Here is a 22483-nt window from a genome sequence, read left to right as displayed (position 1 = left end):
TTTTCAATAACTTTATATATTAACAATACCATGCCCCACCCCAACCATAATTTCAACAACTTTATAAGTCTAGCAATAAACTCCTCCAAATCCCCTAACATCATTCAATCAGATTATATTCTAACATTACCCTTCCTCACCCCACCCCAATTTCAATAACTATATATCTTAGCAACACCCTACCCCAACCCCAATCCCAATAACTTGTTATACTGGCAACGTCCTCTCACCAAATAAATAATTTAGTAACTATGCACTCCACCACTATCCCAATCTCTGAATAAGATTAAAATTATTTCCTCTACATCTGCAAAATTTCATGGTTGTCAAAAGAATGAATGTATCACCACGCATTTTCAAATCTAAAAAATTATTTTTTCCTCAGTTTCTTAACTAATGGGCCAAGTTGAGTACATAGTGGTTACCCACTGGAAAGCCCAGCTATATATTGCTACTATGGGTATTAATCCCATATGGCAACAGAGCCAATTAAATTGGTCAGATTCTATTTTATCATTGGTTTACACCATATTATTTTTAGTTTTTTGATGACAAACATAATAAATAACTTTCTTCTGAAACCAAACAAAAATATTTCATTTTGATGTTTGAAAAAATCCAAGCCTAAAATACCTAAACCCATACATACAATATTAGTTACTGCAAAGTCAGTACACTTTATGAGTACATTTATGTATAAAAACTGACATTTTCCCATGTTTCATCTATTTTTTGCAGTCTACAGGATAATGCAAGCATACTGGAAAAATGAACTTCACATGTGAAGCAGAAGAATCATGTTTTAATCTCTTACCTGTATCTATGAATGAATGTAACTCTGGTCTCAGTTTGTTATTAGATAAAAACAAAATGAAAATAGATATGATGGGCTGAATCAGTTACCTCTCCCCCCCACCCCATATTTAAAAGTAATAGTGTATTTAGCTAATAGGTGGGCAAGCTGAAATTTGATCCTTATGAGTCCTAATGCAAACTGAACAGATCCAGATCTGCTGGTAAAGGCACATAATGCACCAGCAGATCTGGGTCTGTGCAGTTTGTTAGGATTAATCAGTAAAACAAAGAACATAGACCCTATTTGCAGGTGCATTATGCTATGGCAGAACAGGATCTTCTTTGCTTTGTTTGACTTGAATTACAGGCTAATATATACAATACAATACTAACATATCCAATAAACTGATCCCAGTTGTAAAGTATGACATTGAAACTTTCAGAAGCCAATGACCTGATCACAATTGGTACAGTATGACACTGAAACTTTAAAAAGTTGATGAACTGATCCCAATCTGTGTGTGTGTGTGACTTAGATTTTTAATGAAGCTTTAACAATTTTTCAGTCATACTGCTATGACGTCTGCAGTGTGGCAGTTTATAGTGATGCCTAGTACTGGAGCATCATGTCGCAAACATGTAACATAATGTCCCACTCAGTCACATAATCCTGACACCAGGCCGACCAGTCCTAACACTAACCTCCTAATGCTGAGTGCCAAGCGATGAAGCTGTTAGTACCAGTTTTGTAAGTCTTTGGTATGACTCGGCCAGGGATCGAACCCTCAACCATCTGCATCGGAGGCAGGATCCCAATTTGTACAGTATGACACTGAAACTTTTAGAAGCCAATGAACTAATCCCAATTTGTGCAGTATAACACTAAAACTTTTAAAAGCCAATGAACTGACCCCAATTTATATGGTACAACACCAAAACTTCTACAAGACTAATAGCAAAATGAGATGCATTCCAGTACTTATAAATGCATAAAACATACGAAATAAAGGTCTACTTTGTGTAAGGCTATTTTTCAGTGTATATGCATGCGTGTGTGTGTGTATGTGTGTGTGTGTGTGTGTTATGTTATTTGTTATTCTAATAAATATGGTTTTCAAAATTTTCAACACAGACTTAATCAGGGCTATTTCTAATAAAAACCAAGCCATTCTTTCACTTTCTAAAGGTTTTATTAGTCTTGTCTTATCACTATAATACTGCAGCTGTGTCCAAAGCCAATCCAAAAATTACAAGGCATAAAAACCTTATTTAGTAACAAAATATTGATGTCCATAAACCAAGAGTGTCCAAAGAGATAATGAATTTACAATAATTTGTCTTTAAGAAACCATATGTAAATAAAACTATGAAAAGTCAACAAGGCACAAAAGTTTGATTCAAAGTACACAGCAACAAGACAATTCATGTCAACAGGATCACAGATCTGTTGGCAGTTCGGTTAATCCTAATAATGAGGAGACAGAGATTTGAACTGCTGACGTAAGTAATATAAAGCAGCATTCACACTGTCATCATTACTTCGAACACAAATGTTTACAACGCTGCTCATCATTTTCCATTCAAGCAGTTGACAGGCCAAGAAAAAGAATATAAAAAACATGGGAGTGTTGATGGTGAAAACACCTACCACACAAATGGTCCTCTCACTATACAACTTGTCCCGTTATAACATAGGTATAGTTACAGATCCCATTCAATTATTTCCATTTTCTTGAATAACTTATACATGTACCTGATCTCACAAAATGTTGGTTACAATGAAACAACCAACTATAATGAGACTTTACATCATTAAATATCCTTGCTTTGATGTTCACCATTAAAATACAGACTTTCTGGAACATCTGTACAAGGTACCCTCAGTTATAATGTGGTTCACTTTTACAGACAACATAAGAAACATTATTAAGTGGCAGAACAGTAAAAAAAATTCAAAACAACCTCCTAGGATCCTAATATATAACTACACCACTCCCTCAATAACTTGCACCCTGATAATTCATGAACCCGCTTATAACAAGGGGTCAAGCGTGAATCCCATTTTTTAAACCAGAAAATACCGCAGAATTTTTATCCCTATTTGTTGATCTTGAAGAAAATCTCAATCAAAATTGGGAATGGAAACTATCGCTTGTATTATCATTGAAAACAGAAGATAGGATATGGAAATTTTAAATCAACATTATAAAATATCAACTTTTAATGAGAAGTCATATAATTTGTTACATTTTCTTTTCAAACGACATTCTTAGTACACTGCAATTAGCGATATTCAAGGACATTTCAGTCAATGAAAATGTCGCATCTAGTGGAGACAGTACTTAAATAAATAAATACCAATTAAATAATTTTTTTATCAATTTTTTTATCAATTTAAATTTGTGTTCTATTTCTATCTTTTAGTTCCTTTTAAGTGTAATCAGCATAAATGCAATAGTGTCCTCCTGTAATTATATGTAAAATGTGTCAATCTACTGAAAGTTACTTTCTACATTTGTAATCTAACATAAATCTTGCAATTTTTTTGTGCTCGTTTTTCTGAGCAGAAGCTGGGTATGCACAATTTTAACAACCCTAAGGCTTTATGGAAGAGAAACTAAACTGACTTCTGAATGAGCAACTCTTAATGTGGATGCCACATTTGTTTGTATACTATTATATCTTTTAAGCAGTTCAGAGCTGGTTACATGTACATCTTTAAAGAAGTTCAAAGCTATTGTTATATCCCTGAAGAAGTTCAAAGCTATTGTTATATCCCTGAAGTTCAAAGCTATTGTTACATCCCTGAAGAAGTTCAAAGTTACTGTTATATCCCTGAAGAAGTTCAAAGCTATTGTTACATCCCTGAAGAAGTTCAAAGCTATTGTTATATCCCTGAAGAAGTTCAAAGCTATTGTTATATCGCTGAAGCAGTTCAAAGCTATTGTTATATCCCTGAAGCAGTTCAAAGCTATTGTTATATCCCTGAAGCAGTTCATAGCTATTCTTATATCCCTGACACAGTTCAATGCTACTGCTATATGCCTGAAGCAGTTCAAAGCTATTGTTACATCCCTGAAGCAGTTCAAAGTTACAATTATATCTTCAAAGCAGTTCAAAGCTACTGTTTTTAAAAAGCAGTTAAAAACTACTGTTATATTATTAAAGTTTAGTGTTCTAAAAACACACCTGCTGATACATATTATATGCATATTATATGCACTACAATGATGCATATTTTATACCCTACACCAAGCTTTTGTTCTCCACATGCCCTGAAATTTATTTCCAGTCCTATTTACCATATTCATCTGACAATAAAGAAAGTAACCTGCCTCATGACTTTTGAAAAGTTGATGTACAGTTATTAGATAAGACCTAGCAAATATTTTAATGCAAAATTGGCTAAAAGACCGGTCAAGTCAAAGCAAACATATAGATAAGACAAGTCAGTGCCAAGTAATACAGAAAACACTTTTTTTAAAAACAAGAATAATTGAAATTTCATCTAAAAAGGATAAATATAGAAAACCCTAATATTTTATTTTATATCAAGTTATTTATATTAAAACAATATCTTTTGGAGACCAGACCAAATTTGGACCTAATGTAAGCTGCACAGTATATTTTTCTAGGTTCTCATATATTTTTCAGTTTGCCATACTTGCCAAAAAGGGGGAGAGGGTGGGCATTTATAAAGCATGGTTTTATCAATGGAGAAGTATGGTACAGCTATCTTCTTGTAATCCCCTCTTGTCTCCATCACACATCACCATAACCACACACTCACTCAACAAGCCATTGCTACTAATATTACTGCATCACTGGAATCAAAGAGAAGGCCATAGGCCAGTGCTTGCATCTCTTTGATTCTAACTGGAAGATTTATGCAGCTGACTTTCTGGTATTTCTGTATTTATGCTGATATGCTACTCCATGCTGTAACAATGCAAAACTGGGGACCACCTTGTAAACATCAATCTTTACAAAGCAATACTGTATGTATTGTTTTGAAGACTCAAATCTAGAGGATGAGAAGGGTGATACACATTGCCAGGCCCTAACAATGGAACAGTGACCTATTTTACTTGACTGAATTCAACATTGTAAGAGCAATCTGTTCAGTGGGCAAGCTTAATGAATAAATACAGTATGATCAGATGAGAAACTGGTTCAATAAAAACAGATATACTCACTTATTAAATTGAGACCCACTGCAAACTGCAAAGACCCAGATCTGCCATGGCACAGTGTGCTGGCAGATCTGGATTTGTGTAGTTCGTAAGGAGTAATCAGTACAACAAATAAAACAGATCCTGATCTGCCCGCACATTGTGCTAATGCAGATCAAGGTCTTTGTTTGTGGTGTGGCTCAACTCTTAAGTAAGTATATACAGTAAAGAAGCAGAACGATATATGAACAGCAAGAGACATACATTTAGATAGATAAGGAGAGAGAGAGACAGAGAGAGAACTGAAGGAAGAAGAAAAAGGACACACTTACCTCTTTGGAGTTCTTATTAGGGGCTGTAGAGGGACAATCAGGGTCAGTGGGATCGAGGCATGGTTTCTCCTGATATGCAGAGCTGATGCCAGCCTACAAGAGAGAAATGGTACTAGAACTTAAACTACTAACTACCCTGTATAACAGACTACACATCAAATGATGTACATGAGTCAACTATGGGAAAAGTCTGGGATAATTTCTTTCAAATATATTTATAAAAATAAATATTCAAACATAAAAATGCAGATTTTGTTTGAGGGATTTTAGGATTTTGTCAAGGAGTCAAGTGGCACAAAAACAGATCAGAAATTAAAAACCAATGTGAATAAGCCCCAAATAAAAATCCAACATATTTAAAAATCACCCCAAATTCAAAATTGCTTTATATAACTCCAGAGGATTGATATGATTTATACTTTTTTTTAATTCCCCTAAATGTATGGATCCAGGTCCCATCTGAAATAACCTTAGGAAAATCCCAACTTACCCTAATGAGAATATCCTCTAATATGTTGGCATCTGTGTAGTCATTGCTGAGACTCTGTATCAGCTTCAAAGGGTTTAGGTTAACCCATTTTAAACCCGGAAGGGAGCTGTTATGAAAAACAAAATCAAAAAGTGAAAATTTTATTTTACCCTCACACTAATGATGCTATAGTTGACACCTAAATACAGCATTTTCAAATAGTGATCAGCAACGTGACACCCATCAACTTAGATCAAAAACTATGTTTCCACTGTAAAAGATTCATTATATGTAAACCAACTAAAATGATCAATTGAAAATCCTGCATAACTAAAATGGTCTCTATATTATCATTATTTATCTGGACAGATAAGTCAATTTCTCCCATGAAGCCTGCATAACTGACATTTGACTATACTGAGTTATCATGTAAAAAACAAAAAATAAACCAGTGAGTAACTTGGCAAGTTAAACAGACTGACTTGTTAAAATGTTGCTAAAAATACTTCAATTAAATTCAGCATTTGTTATTGTAAATATCTATATGTAATATTGACCAGTTAAGTAACTTTACAACAAGCATATCTGACAAATTTAATTTATTGGAAGATTTTAAACATATTTCAAAATCCTGAAACAAGTCTTTCATAAAGGTGCACCATCAGTTAATCCTAATTCAAAATGTTTAATGCAGTACTTGGGCGTATGTTGCTAATTACTGTACCTTTTTAACCCATAAAACTCAACAAAAACTGAAATGGCATGAATCAATATCTAACCTGGAAATGTACAACTTTTGAGCTTGAGATTTCAGCTATCAGAAATGATGTTGCTACTGACAACATCTGTTTCTAATTGACTAATGGTACAAATGCAATTTCATACTAAAAAATGATGCGCAAACAAAACTCAAAATAGTGTGAATGAAAAACTGAATTCAGGCTAAAAACTCCAAAATTCAAAATCTTAACTGGTGCCTTTGAACATCTTTGACCTATATGAGGAAATACCTGTAATAAGATAACCCCAAAATTGTCATGTTATTTGAGATCAACATTTTTAAAATTTGAAGAGTTAAATTTGAGTGTTCACAGTTTTGTAATTGCAGAGCCAGAAGATCGGGCCTCCTTTCCCTGTTCACTTCAAATAAAAGGAAAAACAAACAAGATTGACTTTGATCAGCTTAGACTTTATAAAGAGAAGATCTGGATCTATGCTGCACACAATACAGCATGCATTTGTACACAAGCAAAATATAACACCAGTATATTGACTACGTTGGTGTTGTCTCTGTGCATGCACTTGGATAACCATCAAGACATCTTATTTCCATCAAATTTTAATTCAGCAATAACAAGCTTATGTGGTGAGACCACCAAGCTTGAGGGTGCTCTGCATTCATGGAGATTCTCTCTGCCCTCCCTAACATTCTGTTTTTCTAATTTAAAAAATCTTATAACATCCATATGTTATCCAACTGGGGGAGGGTTTGGAGATAGTCTGATAATTACTTTCTTCAAGCAACTGCTGCAGCATAAAACTTTTTAGAAAAACCTTTCACCTTGTGATACGTAAGGATAATTACAGAATTTGTAAGGCATATCTTCATTCTGCATGAATGAATACCTGTTTATTCATTATGGAATTTTCACAAGTCCAATCATAATAATCTGGCACATATGAAGCTACCGTTTTAGTTCAGAGGTGGACATATGGGTTTTCCATGCAACTGGAGTGCAGAAAGAATGAACTACAATATAAGACGTTGACCCTTATATTAATGTTAGGAATGGTCCAGTGTCTTACAGCTTGAATAAGCAGTGCCATGACATGTTCTCTATCAGTCAAAAAGACCCTCCAACTATAGGCCAAAGTTTATTGAATATCTCACATAGTTGGCAGTGCATATTAACACTGTTGCACAAATTAGCGCCTAACTGCTTCAGCTGTCATTTACTTACAGTAATGCCTTTTTCCTTACAGAAGGATTTTCAAGTATAATTAAGTGAAGAGAGTTTCGAACTCTCTTGTGCACCATTTCAGTTGGTTGAAAAGGGATGGTAGTCGAGAATTTTTTATGTTAACATATAGTTACTTTTTATCAATGAAATGAATACAACTAATTACTCTTGGCCTAATGCTCTGGAATCATAATTTTGTACTGTTTATTCACTTATAAGTCAAGAAACTGCAAACAACAAAGATCCTTACATCCTGCAGCATGATGCAGATCAGGGTTAATGATTACACCTAACAAACTGCCTAGACCCAGATCTGTGGATGCATTATGTGACAGCAGTTCTGGGTCTGTGCAGTTTGCAGTTGGACTCATCTTAAAAGCGAGTATATACAGTACTTCATTTAAAAAAATGAAATAGAATTTAGCAATGCTTTAACCATTTAAGGACTCTTCTTCAAAGCTGAACAATGTTTTGAAGAAGAAAAAAGGAATACAGTTATGGACAGATCTGAAACAGACCAAGCTACATACAGGCCTAATTATACAGGCAAAGAATTTTAGTTTCATTTGATTTATAATTCAAGGTCCACAGTTCATTTCTTTTATTGCAAAAACGAAAAAGATATTTCTAATGTTTCAAGCAGTACACTTTCTTGTAGTGTAATGCAAAACTAGTTTCACTTTTCAAATATAAATTTCAGACATCTGAGTGCCGTAAGTATAAAAAAATACCCCCCCCCCAATGGATTTACCACTATTTTTTGTACATGGAGTAGTTGTCTCTTTTTCCAGAACATTTTACCAGATTACAATTTAATCTGTTTTTATGTTTTTAACAGTGTGCTAAATGAAAATCCAGCGAAAAATGCCAGCTACCAAATTTTGTTGTGGTTTGCTTTAGTCTGCCTTTCGGTAGCCCTTCTGACTACCACACATAACACATATTGGGAATTTGTTTATCGTTGCAGTTGTTTACAATTTTCTCCTCACTATAATGTTGTCCACAGAAGCAAGAGAGTATACTGTAATATAATGAAGTACATGTTACATGTAATTTTTTAAACACTGAAAATGGTATCCATGATACACCTTACAACAGGAACTGTCTTACAGTAAACAGCCTTAAAGTGAGACTGCCTTATAATGAAGGCCTTAAAGTGAGACTGCTTTATAACGCAGTATATGATAACATAATTTTACAACCACTCAATGTAATGGGATCCATTATCATGTACACCTTATAATAGGAACTGTCTTATAATTAAGTGCCTTATAGTGAAGGAGTGGTGTTTTTTCAATCACAAACATTTCACAAGCATCAAGCTTCTGCAAATTTTGCAAGAAGTGATTGGCTACAATTATAGTCACATTAAAAGTGATATAGTTACGCAATATACTGTATATAATGTCAAAGAACACATTACATGCAACATCCATAATGTAAAAGAGCAAATTACAAAAAAATCTGGGGCCCCGAGTGGCCAAGTGGTCTAAAGCGCTCACTGTTATGGATCATTGCCATCTCACCTGTCTGCATGGGTTCGAGTCTTGAGTTTGGCCAATGTGGGTATGTGAGAAAGTTTGCCAGTAGCTTCTCATGGGTTAGTGGTTCTTTCTGGGGGTTTTCCCCAGTTCTTCCTCCACCATTAATACTGGCTACCATGTATAGTCTATCTTGTGCTGAAAAATGGCGTTAAACCCTACAACAACAACAAAAATCTGTCTTATAAGTATAATGAAGTGACTTAATTTGTGATTAATTAAGCTGAAATATAAGGACCTGATGTAGAATGATGTTTCTGATAGAGAAAAAAAAAACCAATTTTATTAAATTTGCTGGCTGGTTTTTAATGGTACTCTCGCACACGAAAAATATCCTAATTGAGAATCCCAAACTGGTGATTACAAACATAATCACTAAACTTATTTCAAGCATACATATCATGTTAATTGAATTCTTTTGAATTTTACCCAAGACTGGCAGAAAGAATGCAACTGTGAAAGAGGATTCTGTTAAATTAGGCCTCAAGTAAAGCCTTGCTTCCTCTAATAAAGAGCAAGGGAAATGGAAAAATATCTCATTTAACAGAGTATTACATTCATATTATTCAAATCTGTCAAAACTGTCAATGCAGACCCACTGAACCAAGTCACAATTACACAGATGGGTGGGCAGGCCACACAGCTTGTCTAGGTTAGGTACTCAATGGCCTTGTAACCTTTATGAGATTTGTCAGGTAACATTGTATGTACAAAACTAAGAACACCTGTATTTCAAATGCAGGTAAAATGCATTTAAAAAAGCAAAGAACACAAATTTGACTATGATGTGACTTTGAAGCCAGAAAAAAGTTGCATGCCTAATAAATGTATGGACAATTTACCTGTTAATTAAAACTCATTAAGTGTCATGATAATATTGAAACATTATTCTATATTAATAAAGGATAAATTTAAATCTCATTGTATCACACCTTGTACTTGTTTTTTTTAAAATATATTTATACTTAATTCTTTAAGTATGCATCACTCTCTGAAGAACAGAATTACAGTGGCTCTGTGGTTAGCATGCCAGACTCAAGAGTGTGTGTTCAAGACATCCACAGACCAAGCATAGTTGCCTGCCTAATATGTCTTTGAGGAAGAAACTTTAATCTAGTGGCCTTGGCACCATGTAACTATTGATGTGCTGATGTGCCTTTACACAATTTATTTATTATGTCTTGAAACCAAAATAAGGATCCATTGGTATCATGTGCTGATGTGCCTTTACACAAACTATTCAATCACTCTTGAAACAAAAATAAGGACTGATCACTATATTTTATGTATTAATGTGCCTTTACACAAATCATTCATTACTTTTAAAACAAAATAAGAATTAATTGTTTTTATGGCACTTTTTAACGCAGGGACAAAAGCAGTCAAGTTTACCCAGATTGATCAAGTTTCCAATTTATTGGACACTATTTTAAAAAATGGATTTTTTCTAAGAGCTGATAATTTTCAATATATTTCTGGGTAGTTAATAATTTATGTAAAGTTTTCCTCTAAACTGGGTTTACAGTCCAAGTCCAAATGCTCAAAAATTCTCTTAACTATTTTGCCATAGACTTGCAATGAGAGAAGTCAAGATGTTTAGTTCAACCCAATCCTACCAACTATGCCCTCAGGTTGTAGTGGTCTGGGTCACCGAATTTGTGTACAGTCTCTTCATATAAGCTACAAAAACTAGAAATATATCATTTTATACAGTTCTCAAGATCATGAGCTTATCTTTAAGAAAAAGAACCTGCTTTGAAATTGACCGACCTAAGAAAGATTTAAGATAACAACTCACCCCCAAGATGAAAAGATATGAACTCACTATGGGTATATAAAAAATCCCTTCATCCCACCATCCATTAGCAAAACTCTGCATTATTAGTGAGTTCCTCCTATCAATGACTCAAAATACAGAAATCTGCGCACACTTTTCTGTTCATTAAAAACACAGCCTCAAATTTCAACTCCCCCACAGTGATGCCCCAAAACCTCATTAAAATGGTTCACCTGTGAGGAACATGGATCTGAGCTTGCAGAAATGTTGTGTGCAAACAGATCCAAGTTTTTCAATGACCCAAAATGCAAAATACAGAAACCTGCATAAACTTTTCTGTTCATAAAAAGCAAAGTGTGTCGAATTTCACCTATCTGACAGTGATGCCATAAACCTCAGTAAAAGGGGTCACCTTTGAGGAACATGGATTTTACCATGAAGAAATGTTTTGTGCAAACAGATCCAAGGTTTTCCTCTCTAGATCTGTAAAAATTCTAACAAAACAACATATAAACATTTTGAAGTTGCAATAGGGATGCATTCTGAAAACTAGGCAGTTTAGACAGGTGTCCTTGTAATATGCAGCAACAAACTGTATCCTGGCTTCCCCTACAAACAGGTTAGTGTTAGGACTGGTTGGCCTGGTGTCAGGATAAGTGACTGGGTGGGACATCATGCCACATGTCTGCAGCATGATGCTCCAGAGCTAGACATCACTATAAATTGCCACAATGCAGACATTGTAGCGATAAGACTGAAAAATTGTTAAAGCTATGTTAAAAATCATAATCGCACACACACAAATGGGCCACATACTATGGTCCTCATATACATTTATAACACTTCCCCTACAAACAGGCCAGATGCTATGGTCCCTAGACACTATTATAACACTGATCAAACTTCCCCTGCAGACTGGCTACACATTATGGTCCTTATTAGAAATTATAAAACTGATAAAACTTCCCCTGCAGACTGGCTAAACAGTATGGTCCCTATAAGAAATTATAACACTGGTCAAGCTTCATAAATGCAGAAAAAGTAAATTTGACTTAACTACTTCTTCAGACAGATTAGGTTGGTCCTATATAAACTGAGTGATACTATTGCAATGAATCTTTTAAACCAAATCATTTTCACTATACATCAAGAAATAATACTGTATTATGATTACAGGTAACTTTTCTTAAACACAGGGGACCTTTCAGCCAAACCCGACTGTGAATGGATATTACTGGAACTGTGAAGTTCTTTATTTGACCTTTGAAATAGCAGTGGCTGTCAACCAAAACATTCCATTTTGGCATTACATTTCTTAACAATAATTACAATGTATTACTTGTTTCTCTTTATAGATATTACTGACAGGTGGGTCTCATTAAGGTTGTGAATTGTCAAGACTGAGTGGCAATATTTAAGTAAGACACAAAAACCTATACAAGGGTATTCCTTACAGCCAGGAAATGAACTAGCTCATACAAATCGACATTAGGGAATTTTATGTCCCTCTTGGGAAGAATCTCTTTTGACTTATGATCTTGTGCGAAATCTACAATGACCATTTCTGAACATATTTCATTCTTTTTATTGTTTAAATTTGCAAGACAGCAAAAAATTGAACTTAAACAGCTTATGTGAGTAAATAATTAGGATTCTCAACTTTTTTCATCATATCATCGCAACCGTCATCAAGTTATGAAGCACCAATGACATTCAACCATTCACGAATACTGCTGACAGTCAACACATCATAAAGTAATTTTACATTCTGTAATTCCTTTCATTTTTCCCATTACAAGAAGAATCTTGATATCTCAAACTCATTAGGGATTAATTACTTTCAGGGGAATTAATTACTTTCAGGGATTAATTACTTTCAGGGATTGATGGTTCAAGTCACTGTAGTTTGATGCAGTCATAAATATTTGAGTTAATTAGTTTCTACTTGAATTTCATTTCACAACAAGTTAAGATGCATCCTCTGCACCAAGTATTTTATTTATTAGTAAATCAGAAATAAAATTTATTACCATATTTTACACAAGAACTCCTACAAGCTGAAGAAAATGAATTCACCAAGAGAACTAAAGACAGGAATCCAGTGATCCAATTGGCCAAATTTCAAGCTCAACTTAAAACTGACTAATAAAATTTCCAAAGTCTATACTTAACTTTACGACTTGCATTGGTGAAATAGGAGCCTGCCAATCTAATGTCCAAAATATCCACCACTTACTAAACACCAAATGAACTATGAAGTTACTAGTTCATTTATCTCCTTTCATTGTTCAAATAATTTACATGGTAGATCTTTCTTTTACCTAACTATTTAGTTTACATATGTCAGCATTCTATATGAATAGTGCAATTAGGTGACAAGTAAAAACATTTTAAAAAAAAAATAAAACAGTAAAAGAGATGCATGAAAAACAAAGCATGTATATCACATTCACTTCTGAAAACCAGTCTACAGACTCAATGTGGAACTCTGTTGGAAGGAGGTCTGATCATTTCCACTTTAATTATATCTTGGGCCACTAGCCCCATGTTTGTAATTAAAGATTTTATGGTGTGCAGTTTTCAATATATAAATACTGCCATTTTCCCCTCTATCCTCTCCTTGACTTGCCTGTCAGAACAAAAGCCAACCCCACAATAGTACTTCTGTATGGCCCAACATGCTGTATATACCTGCTTACAATTTGCAAAGCACATGAGAGAATAAGTTATACCCTGATCTGCCTTGTGGAATCACTGGCAGATCAGGGTCAACAGATTTGTTAGTACAAATGATGATGATTAGACAGGATGCCAGTTTAACTGCCAGTACTTTTTGTTCAAAGTATACCTGGTGCAACACAACAGTGGTCTCACAATAACTACCATATAGTTGGAAATTGTACAGAATGGTGGACCACACAGAATGCTAAGAAGATAGACTGATTAAGAAAAGGTAGGAGCCTTGAAAAGGAATTAAGTTTTGTCAATGGGAACAAGAAAATGAGCACAAAAGTCTTCAAGCTGGTATTGCATGACATCAGGACAATTTGTCCACAATTATACATTACTTCTTAATAAATGTTTGTAACAGAGCTGGCCTTGGGCTAATTGCTGGGACAATCCACCCATTATACATGACAGTAACTACCTTATGTATTAATTATAGGTACCTGGAAATTATATAAGACAGGCAACTCTTTTGGAATCATTCTTTTCTCCATGTGTGTATTTATAATAATCAAGTGTTCATCCATGCAATTATGAGGGCATGAACTAACTGTTGCAGAAACTCTCCTCACCAGGAACCCTGGATGGTTGAGTTGTCTGAAGTGCATGCTTTACAAATCACTACCATCTCACATCTGTCCATGTGCATTCAAATTTCAGGCTCAGCCAATGTGGGTATGTGAGAAAGCTTGACAGTAGCTTCTCATGGTTCAGTGGTTCTTACCAGGACTTTCCCAGGTTCTTGTCACCAGTTATGCTGACCACCATATATAGCCTACCTTGTGTTGAAAATGGCATTAAGCCCACAAACCAACAACAATTACCCATCACCATATTGAGTCTAAACTTTTTTTCTGAAACTTCAAACATATCTTCTGACATCAGAAAATATTCAAAGACACTGTGATGACAAGTCTTTATTGCAAAGTTCTGCTTACTGATGGTTGGTTGGTTGGTTGGCTGGTTTAGTTTAACCATACTTTCAGCACTTTAATGGCTATTATCATAACGACAGAATGGAAGCCAAATGTCCTTCTCAATGCATACTGAGGCAGATGACACAGGCTGGTCAAGATGGGAATTATACCCAGGACACTTGGATTATGAATACAGATTTCTTCACAATTACTATGACATACATTTCAATTACTACAATTGAGAAATGACAACTTACCTCAAAGTGTTCAAAGAGTTTTCAGGTCCTAGAACTTTGGCTCCTTCCCAGAAACAGTCCAATGGAGTAATAATCACACATGGCAAAATCACTTCCAAAAGCTGAAAGGAAAATAATTTTTTTTGCAAAACAATAAATCTAAATTGTGGGACAATATATTAATTACAGTACTATTTTATACTTCTCACAATAACACAAATGGTGTATCTATATAACAATGATAATAAAGTACATGTACACTAAAAGATGTTTATAATGAACATCAACAGCACATTAAATAATATCCTCTAATTAACTTATATATCATATATCCTTGTGTATACAAATTCACATTACATTAGTCACAAATTCGTTGTATCCCTGTTTGTATAAAAATGTATTTTACTGCAATCTGAAATCATGTCAAACAATTTGCACAAAAACACAATAGAAGATAGTGATATTAATCCCCTATTTCTTGTAACTGACTTAGATTACAATACCTTTCATTTTAGGAAACATTATCCCATCAACCAGTTTCAACAAGAAACCAAAGATTTGCAGTTCTAAACTTAATGAAGCTTTTAGATATATTTTGGGCAATGACAGAACTTTTATAAACCCAAACTAGTTTTATATAACATGTAATTTAGATGACATATTGATATTAGCTGCCTGTACCGATCTTTAAGATGTACTTTTACAGATTTTGTAAACTATTCAACTGACACGAAATTCCGATTTCTCCATATGTAGCTAAATCCATCATTATGTTCATGTAACATAGCTTTTACTTCTAGTATCCATTTATTTCTTAAGAATTATCACAAAACTGTTTGTATAAGAGAGAATATATATGGTAAGTCATTTTTTCTCCATAACCACAAACCAATCTATCCCAATAGATTATCATGCTACTTCTAAGGTTAATAACTAATGAGAACCGACCATGTTCATTGCATACCATATACAGAGGGATACATTTTTTGACATTCACTATACATTCTAAGGAATGAAAAATACATTTTTTCAAATGTATCAGATCCTACAAATCCCCAGATTTCACAAGCACGTTAAATTCGGTACATTGGTCTGATCAAACAGTTTCAGCTGACATCAATAGGCAAATCTAAACTGTGTACATGGTTTATACGTAAACGCATACCTATGTACTGCCCAAGTATTTATATTGAAACAAATATCCGACTATTCTGACAAACTGCTTCAAACATTATAAGTATAGTCCACTTTATCTACCAGTTAAAAATTCACTTACATTTTGAATATAAGGGATGTCAAACACAGGGAAATTCGCAACATAACACAAATCTGTCATTTTCCAAGTTCTGCAAATAAAAATCAATAGTATTACGAATAAAATATATTTAGAAGAATGATATGAAGGGTCCATTCTTGGATGTGCAATTAAAAGATTTATATAAATTTCTCAAAAAATTACACAGAAATCCGAACGCATGAAGATCACAGATCAAATCTACAGGCCAAACCTTCAATTCTTTGGTAAAGTTCATATCTTTAAAATATTTCCCAAATTTGTTCAAATAAAGGAGATAATTTTCAACCCTAAATATTCATCTCTAGAATAGACCCTATGGTATGCAATTATGCTATACCTGTATTTATCACATAATGTCATTGATCTGAAATTAATTTGACCCATTTCAGACTTTTAATAACTTGATAAATGAAAACTGCATACAAAACCATTATGCCTACCCTATATATCTGCCTGTAAGTTGGATCCAAATGCAAGCTACATAGACCCAGATCTGCCACTGCATAATGTGCCAGGTCAATAAATTTGTTAGGAGTAATCAGTAGAACAAGCAACAAAGATTCTGATCCACTGTGCATTATGCAATGGCAAATCAGGGTCTATATTGTTTACATTAGACTGGACTTATCAGAGAGTATATATGGTATTTGTAAGTGTCATAATCAGAAAGTTACAACAAGTATATGTGCAAAAGTTACCTGACCATGGTTGAATTTTAGGCTAAACTAAAGCAATTTTCAAGGATTATTATGAAAAGTTCTGTATTGTTTTGTTATATATATATATATATATATATATATATATATATATATATATATATATATATCTGTAGAACCTTAGATCTGTTCCTTAGTCATATCAATAAGTGCATGTCTTATTTTTTATTTTTTTAAAGTAGCTTTAACAATTTGAGTCATATTTCAATGACGTCTGCAATGTGGCAGTTTATACTATGTCTAGCACTGGGGCATCATGTTGCACAGATGTGGCATGATGTCCCACCCAGTCACTTTATCCTGACACCAGGCCGACCAATCCAAACACTAACCTCATAATGCTGAGTGCCAAGCGAGGCAGCTGTTAGTACCATTGTTATAAATTTCTATTATGATAACTCAGCTTGGATTCAAACCTGCGACATCCCACACCAAATGATTCCTATGTCTTGTCTGCCAAGGCTTATATAGAAATCATTCAACTAGTTTCATACACTTTAGTTAAAATAAGCACTCGTGTAAAATGCTCCAATGAAACTTCAACATTTTTTTACCAGCCAATCAATATGCATAAGGAAATTTACTGTACCATCACATGATGCCTCAAACCTTTGCCACTTGCAGTGTTTGTTGGCAGTCTATATGTATTTATATGTTTTAGGGTTGGACCTAGAGCAAATTTGTTATCAAGTGATTTATGTGACACTTTACATACCATTTACCAATTCTTCCTTCTTTCTTTCTTTCCTTTCCTTAAATCAACCATCTTATGCAATACTTTAACCTCACCACAAAACAAAAAAAAGTTTAAAAATAATTGTTTGATACTTTTCACTATCAATGAGTTTGTTTTATGTGACAGCAAATCCAGGCCTATGCAGTTTGCGGCTGAACTTGACTTATAAGTGAGAATATACATTATTATGTAGATCATACAGCGAGACCAATCGCTTTGCATCAATAAGATCATCCTGTACATATAGTAAAGTTTACGGTTGAAACACATTTCCACTGCAAAAAATGCAAATGGGATTGGCAAAAAAGGTACTAATAACTTCCAATACAAAACATATAAAATGCTGTTTGTGTACAAAAAACAATTCCATAAATATCATAATTGCAATTCTGAAACGAAATAATGAGATTTAAAAATTCACAATGTATTTAAAACGAGTTCTTCCGAAATAAGCCAAACAAAATATGCACATTTTAATTTTCAAATCAAGTTTTATTCCTTAGAATTTAAGCATTACAAGTACCAATGAGAGTGTGAACACTGCCGACACCTTACAACACTGCCAACACTTCACAAACATTGGAGAGTTCCAAATAGAATCTGTTGTAATTCTGAAAGTTAGCCATTCTATATTAAGTCAAATAAAAGCTCTGAAATTTGAATACTTACATGCCATATAACTGAACTTCAATCTTAGACACCCGAATAAGGGCCTCAAGGTGTTGTTTTAGGGACTCCTGAGTTAATATATTAAACCCTGATTTTGGGGTCTGTATCACAAGTTCATTTGTTATTCCACTTCCCTCTCCAACTGTTTTCAATGTGTATTCCAGTTCTTCTTGTAACCTGCCACCCTCTGAAACAACAAAATTATTTTATTACATACGATCTTGACAAAACAGGAATACAAAAATATTTCCAAACTTCTAAGGAAACAATTTGCCCATCTAATCTTCGCAAAAAAAATTCCTTATGCAAAGATGAACTTTGCAATTTACAACCAGATAATAAAAACACAAAATGAGTAATCTGGCGGGAAATCGTGCCTATACAGTATTCATCTGAATGAAAATGGGTTTAAAATGAGCCTTTCAAATGTGATTTCTCTGGTCTTTAAAGTGTTTCTAAGTCTTTTAATATCTTGCAGTTTTCAAGATACAAGAGAAGACAATTCTGAAATAATGGCAAAGCTTTATTTTATACTTTTAAGGGTAAATATTTATTGTTCACCTTCTGTTCTGTCTGCTTTCAGCTGACTTGCACAATTGTAACCTGCCACTTACTTCTGGACAACCACTTGGGCAAGCAGATGTGCTAAAATCCATTGTTGCCAGAATTCATACTGAAAATGTGATGTGTTTCAGTAACAAACACTGGAACAAATCATAATACAACAAAAATGCAATGTATTATGGTTAACATATTTTTTTTTTTAATAAATAGAAGCCAAGGAAGGTGTGGTTTGAATCCTACAACCAGGTTAGTCTGGGTCAGCTACATGTACTTAGGGCAAGGAACTTGACTCCAATTGCCTCAGTAAAAGTTTGAGTCAAAAGTGTTAGTTATGGCACAACTGGCTGCATGGAGGAGTATTATTGCCTTTTAACTTTAAAAAAAAAAAACGCAACAAATTTCTCAAGTGATGACTTGAACTAAGTGTACTAAGACAACAACGTCCAGTTACACTGAAATGTCCCAAATAATTCAAAATCCCAGTTACATCAAAACCTCCAAGTTAATTAAAAATCCTACAGCTATAGTAAAACATCCCAAATAATTTAAGATCAATTATGGAAATGGCAACATTTAATATGAAAAGGAGTTCATCATCATTTAAATTATAGACGTTTTTGCCCATAGGGGCATGTAGGTCTGTGATGAGTTGCTTTGCGCTTTGAAAAGGAGTTTGGTGTTGTATGCATGTATGTGTGTATGTATGTATGTATGTGTGTGTATATATATATATATATATATATATATATATATATATATATATATATATATACTGTATATGGTAAATTTACCATGCCAAATGTGGTTCTATTAAAGAGGTGTCTTATTTCCAGGATGATCACAAGATAAGGTTCTACTAAAGGTGTAACAAAACTGAGATTTACAATGTCCATATGTACAGGAAATCCAGTATCTGAGGATAAGAGTTCCTTTTGCATGTTTTGAGCAGTGTTCAATCAAGTACATTGTGTTTTCCTACTTCCATCCTTGTTCCAATACAATGTTGGGCCAGCGGATTCATGTGTGTGGTCTGCAAGAATTCCTTGGCTAATTCCCTCCTCATGCTCCACTATCTGCTGGCTTCAACATGAAACATGTTGAGGTAAAAAGAAACACCCCCTCCCTTGCTGGTTTTCAACCAGGAATAGAATGTGTTTACCTCATCTGATTCTAGTCCCTCTCAATTGGAGCAAAATACTGGGAACTGTTGCTTGATTAAAACATATGAGAGCAAGGAATTTTTTGGATCACTGATTTAGCATCTGATGATAGTGCATAAGTCTATAAAGTGAATGAAAGCCAGAAAACTGTTGATGGTACTGATTTTGAGCCCATTACCAATTCTCCAAGTCATAAGTTGTGACTCAAACAAATAATTATGCATACTGAGACTTACATAACAAATTCTACACACACACACAGCTAAATAGTGACGACTATTTCTTCAAGATAACCAACAGTATTTCAATGTCTGTTAAAAGATTACAAATTTTTAAAATTATGAACATTAAGACCTGTAATTACCAAATAATAAATACAGACATCGACCTATGACAAAATTATTTCTTAATTGTGGACATTTTTTTTAAGTGATTGCGTTCAGATTGTTTAAAACACATTTTTTTACAAATATCACCTACCTGATTATTATAACAAACATAACTTTTCTATAAAAAATGGAACAACTTCAAACATGACTAACCTGCATGCTTTTGCTAAATTCCAAGGGAGAAAACAACTTGTTCTTGTGCCAATATTTACAGTAAATGAAGATGTCTCTATAAACATGACTTTGGTGGGAAATTAGCAAGCTCCATTTTTCCCCCTTTTTGTGTGATTCATTTTAAAGAGCTTATGACAACCTAACCCAAGGCAGGTGCCTGTGTAAACAAGCGAATCAACATGGGCAAGAGACTAAATAAACATTAGACTTCACACATTAAGGAACAACTTTTTATATGACTGCAAATAAAAGTTTAGGCAAGTCAGAATGGATATGCAGCCGAATGTGCGTTACATGGTCTATTCTAGAACTGAAACATAAAAGGAGGGTCTAAATACAGAGCATAATCAGCAAACTAAACAAGGCAGGGCTTGCAAAACTTGTGCATAATATTTGTGCACTCAATTTATTTTTTGGCATGATTTTTTTTCAAATTATTGTGAATCCCACAATCACATGTCCCGAACTACCCCATGTGTTGTACATGGAAATAGAGCATATAACAATTACTGACAATATACATCATAAATAAATACCGCATATACTTGTTGCAAAGATCCCGATCTGCCAAAGCATTAATAAATGTGCCTGCAGATTATCATCTGTGCTGTTTGTTCTACTGATTACTCATAACAAACTGCAAAGACAGATCTGCTGGCACATTATGCATTGGCAGACCATGGTATGTGCTTTTTGCTGTTTTTATGTTCATTTTCAACATGCACACATTTATCCATTATGATTCAAAAAAGATTAACCCATACATTAGCTCTATCAGGAGTAAGAAAAATGTAATCATTTTTAAAATTTTATTAATTTTGAAGCTACTATTTTTATCTGGGGTACAAAGCAATATGATAATAAATTTTCTTGTGCAGTCTTCGTGTCTTAATTGCTATGGCCACAACTCTCGGTAATCCTCAGAGAAGGTCTGTATGGTCATTGTCTTAATTTCTCAATTCAGCCATTTTCAACAATATTTAAATTTATGGCACTTATATTTATATCATACCATTCAGTAATTATCACCTTCTATGTCTTTGAGTAATCAGAGTTAAACAGTGATGCATGCTTAATTTTTTGTACAATGTCTGCTTAGAGCTGTTGAAGCACAAAGCAATCCTGATCAATCAGAAGCTTATTGCATCACAACAATGATACAACCTGTAACTTGATGACTTAGTGGACTTGTCTAATGGTCATAACATGGAGTAAAAACATATCAAATAAAATAAATTAATATTTTTTCCATTCAGACCCCTCCCACCCCATGTGTGGTTCCTAGTAAAGCTGACCTACCATATTTTAACAGTCCCATCCATAAATTTTTTTATAACTTACACACACAATAAAAATGTGCACAGACCATGCCCCATTTTTCACCTCTCAACCAGTAGCTTTATATCGTATAGAATGGCTTATAAATCCAACTCCAAACAGCAAAGACCCAGTTTGCGCTGGCAGATCAGGGACTGTGCAGGTTGTAAGGAGTTATCAGTAGAACCAAACAACACATACCCTGATATGCATGTGCATTATGCCATGGCATATCAGAATCTATGCTGTTTACAGTTTGACTCGACTAATAAGCAAGTACATATGGTAACAGAAATTGTGAAATGAATTGACAAGGCTTAAAAAAAGTATTAAAACAAACTGAATGGACCTTCCTACTTTAGTTGTTTTTTCTAAACCATTTATTTTGGCTTCATAAGCGAGTGCATTCTTTCCCTATATTTGAATCAACCTGACACTTTATGTAAATGTGTACATCAGAATTTTGAATCAAATTTGTGTGTGTTCCAGAAAAACTATTAATGCTATTAACCAGTTCTACAAAGAAAGCCCCCC

The 22483-nt window shown here is 34.1% G+C and overlaps 1 protein-coding gene across 2 annotated transcripts in view; it reads right to left on the bottom strand.

The window, feature by feature from the left end:
- Nucleotides 1-22483, bottom strand: part of LOC149807074 (protein patched homolog 1-like) — a 100685-nt gene that overhangs the window by 63784 nt on the left and 14418 nt on the right. For both annotated transcript variants that reach the window (XM_089961510.1, XM_089961518.1), the window contains exons 3-7: nucleotides 18346-18532; nucleotides 16204-16273; nucleotides 14949-15049; nucleotides 5790-5895; nucleotides 5300-5392 (exon numbers count right to left, since the gene is read on the bottom strand). In XM_089961510.1, the coding sequence (XP_089817636.1) occupies nucleotides 5300-5392; nucleotides 5790-5895; nucleotides 14949-15049; nucleotides 16204-16273; nucleotides 18346-18532 (557 nt within the window). The remainder of the gene's footprint in view (nucleotides 1-5299; nucleotides 5393-5789; nucleotides 5896-14948; nucleotides 15050-16203; nucleotides 16274-18345; nucleotides 18533-22483) is intronic.

This window comes from Sinohyriopsis cumingii, chromosome 1, assembly GCF_028554795.1.
Source record: "Sinohyriopsis cumingii isolate HCF-2022 chromosome 1, ASM2855479v2, whole genome shotgun sequence".
NCBI lineage: Eukaryota > Metazoa > Mollusca > Bivalvia > Unionida > Unionidae > Sinohyriopsis > Sinohyriopsis cumingii.
Note: the sequence above shows the minus strand (reverse complement) of the source record. Positions and strands in the feature narration are given on the sequence as shown.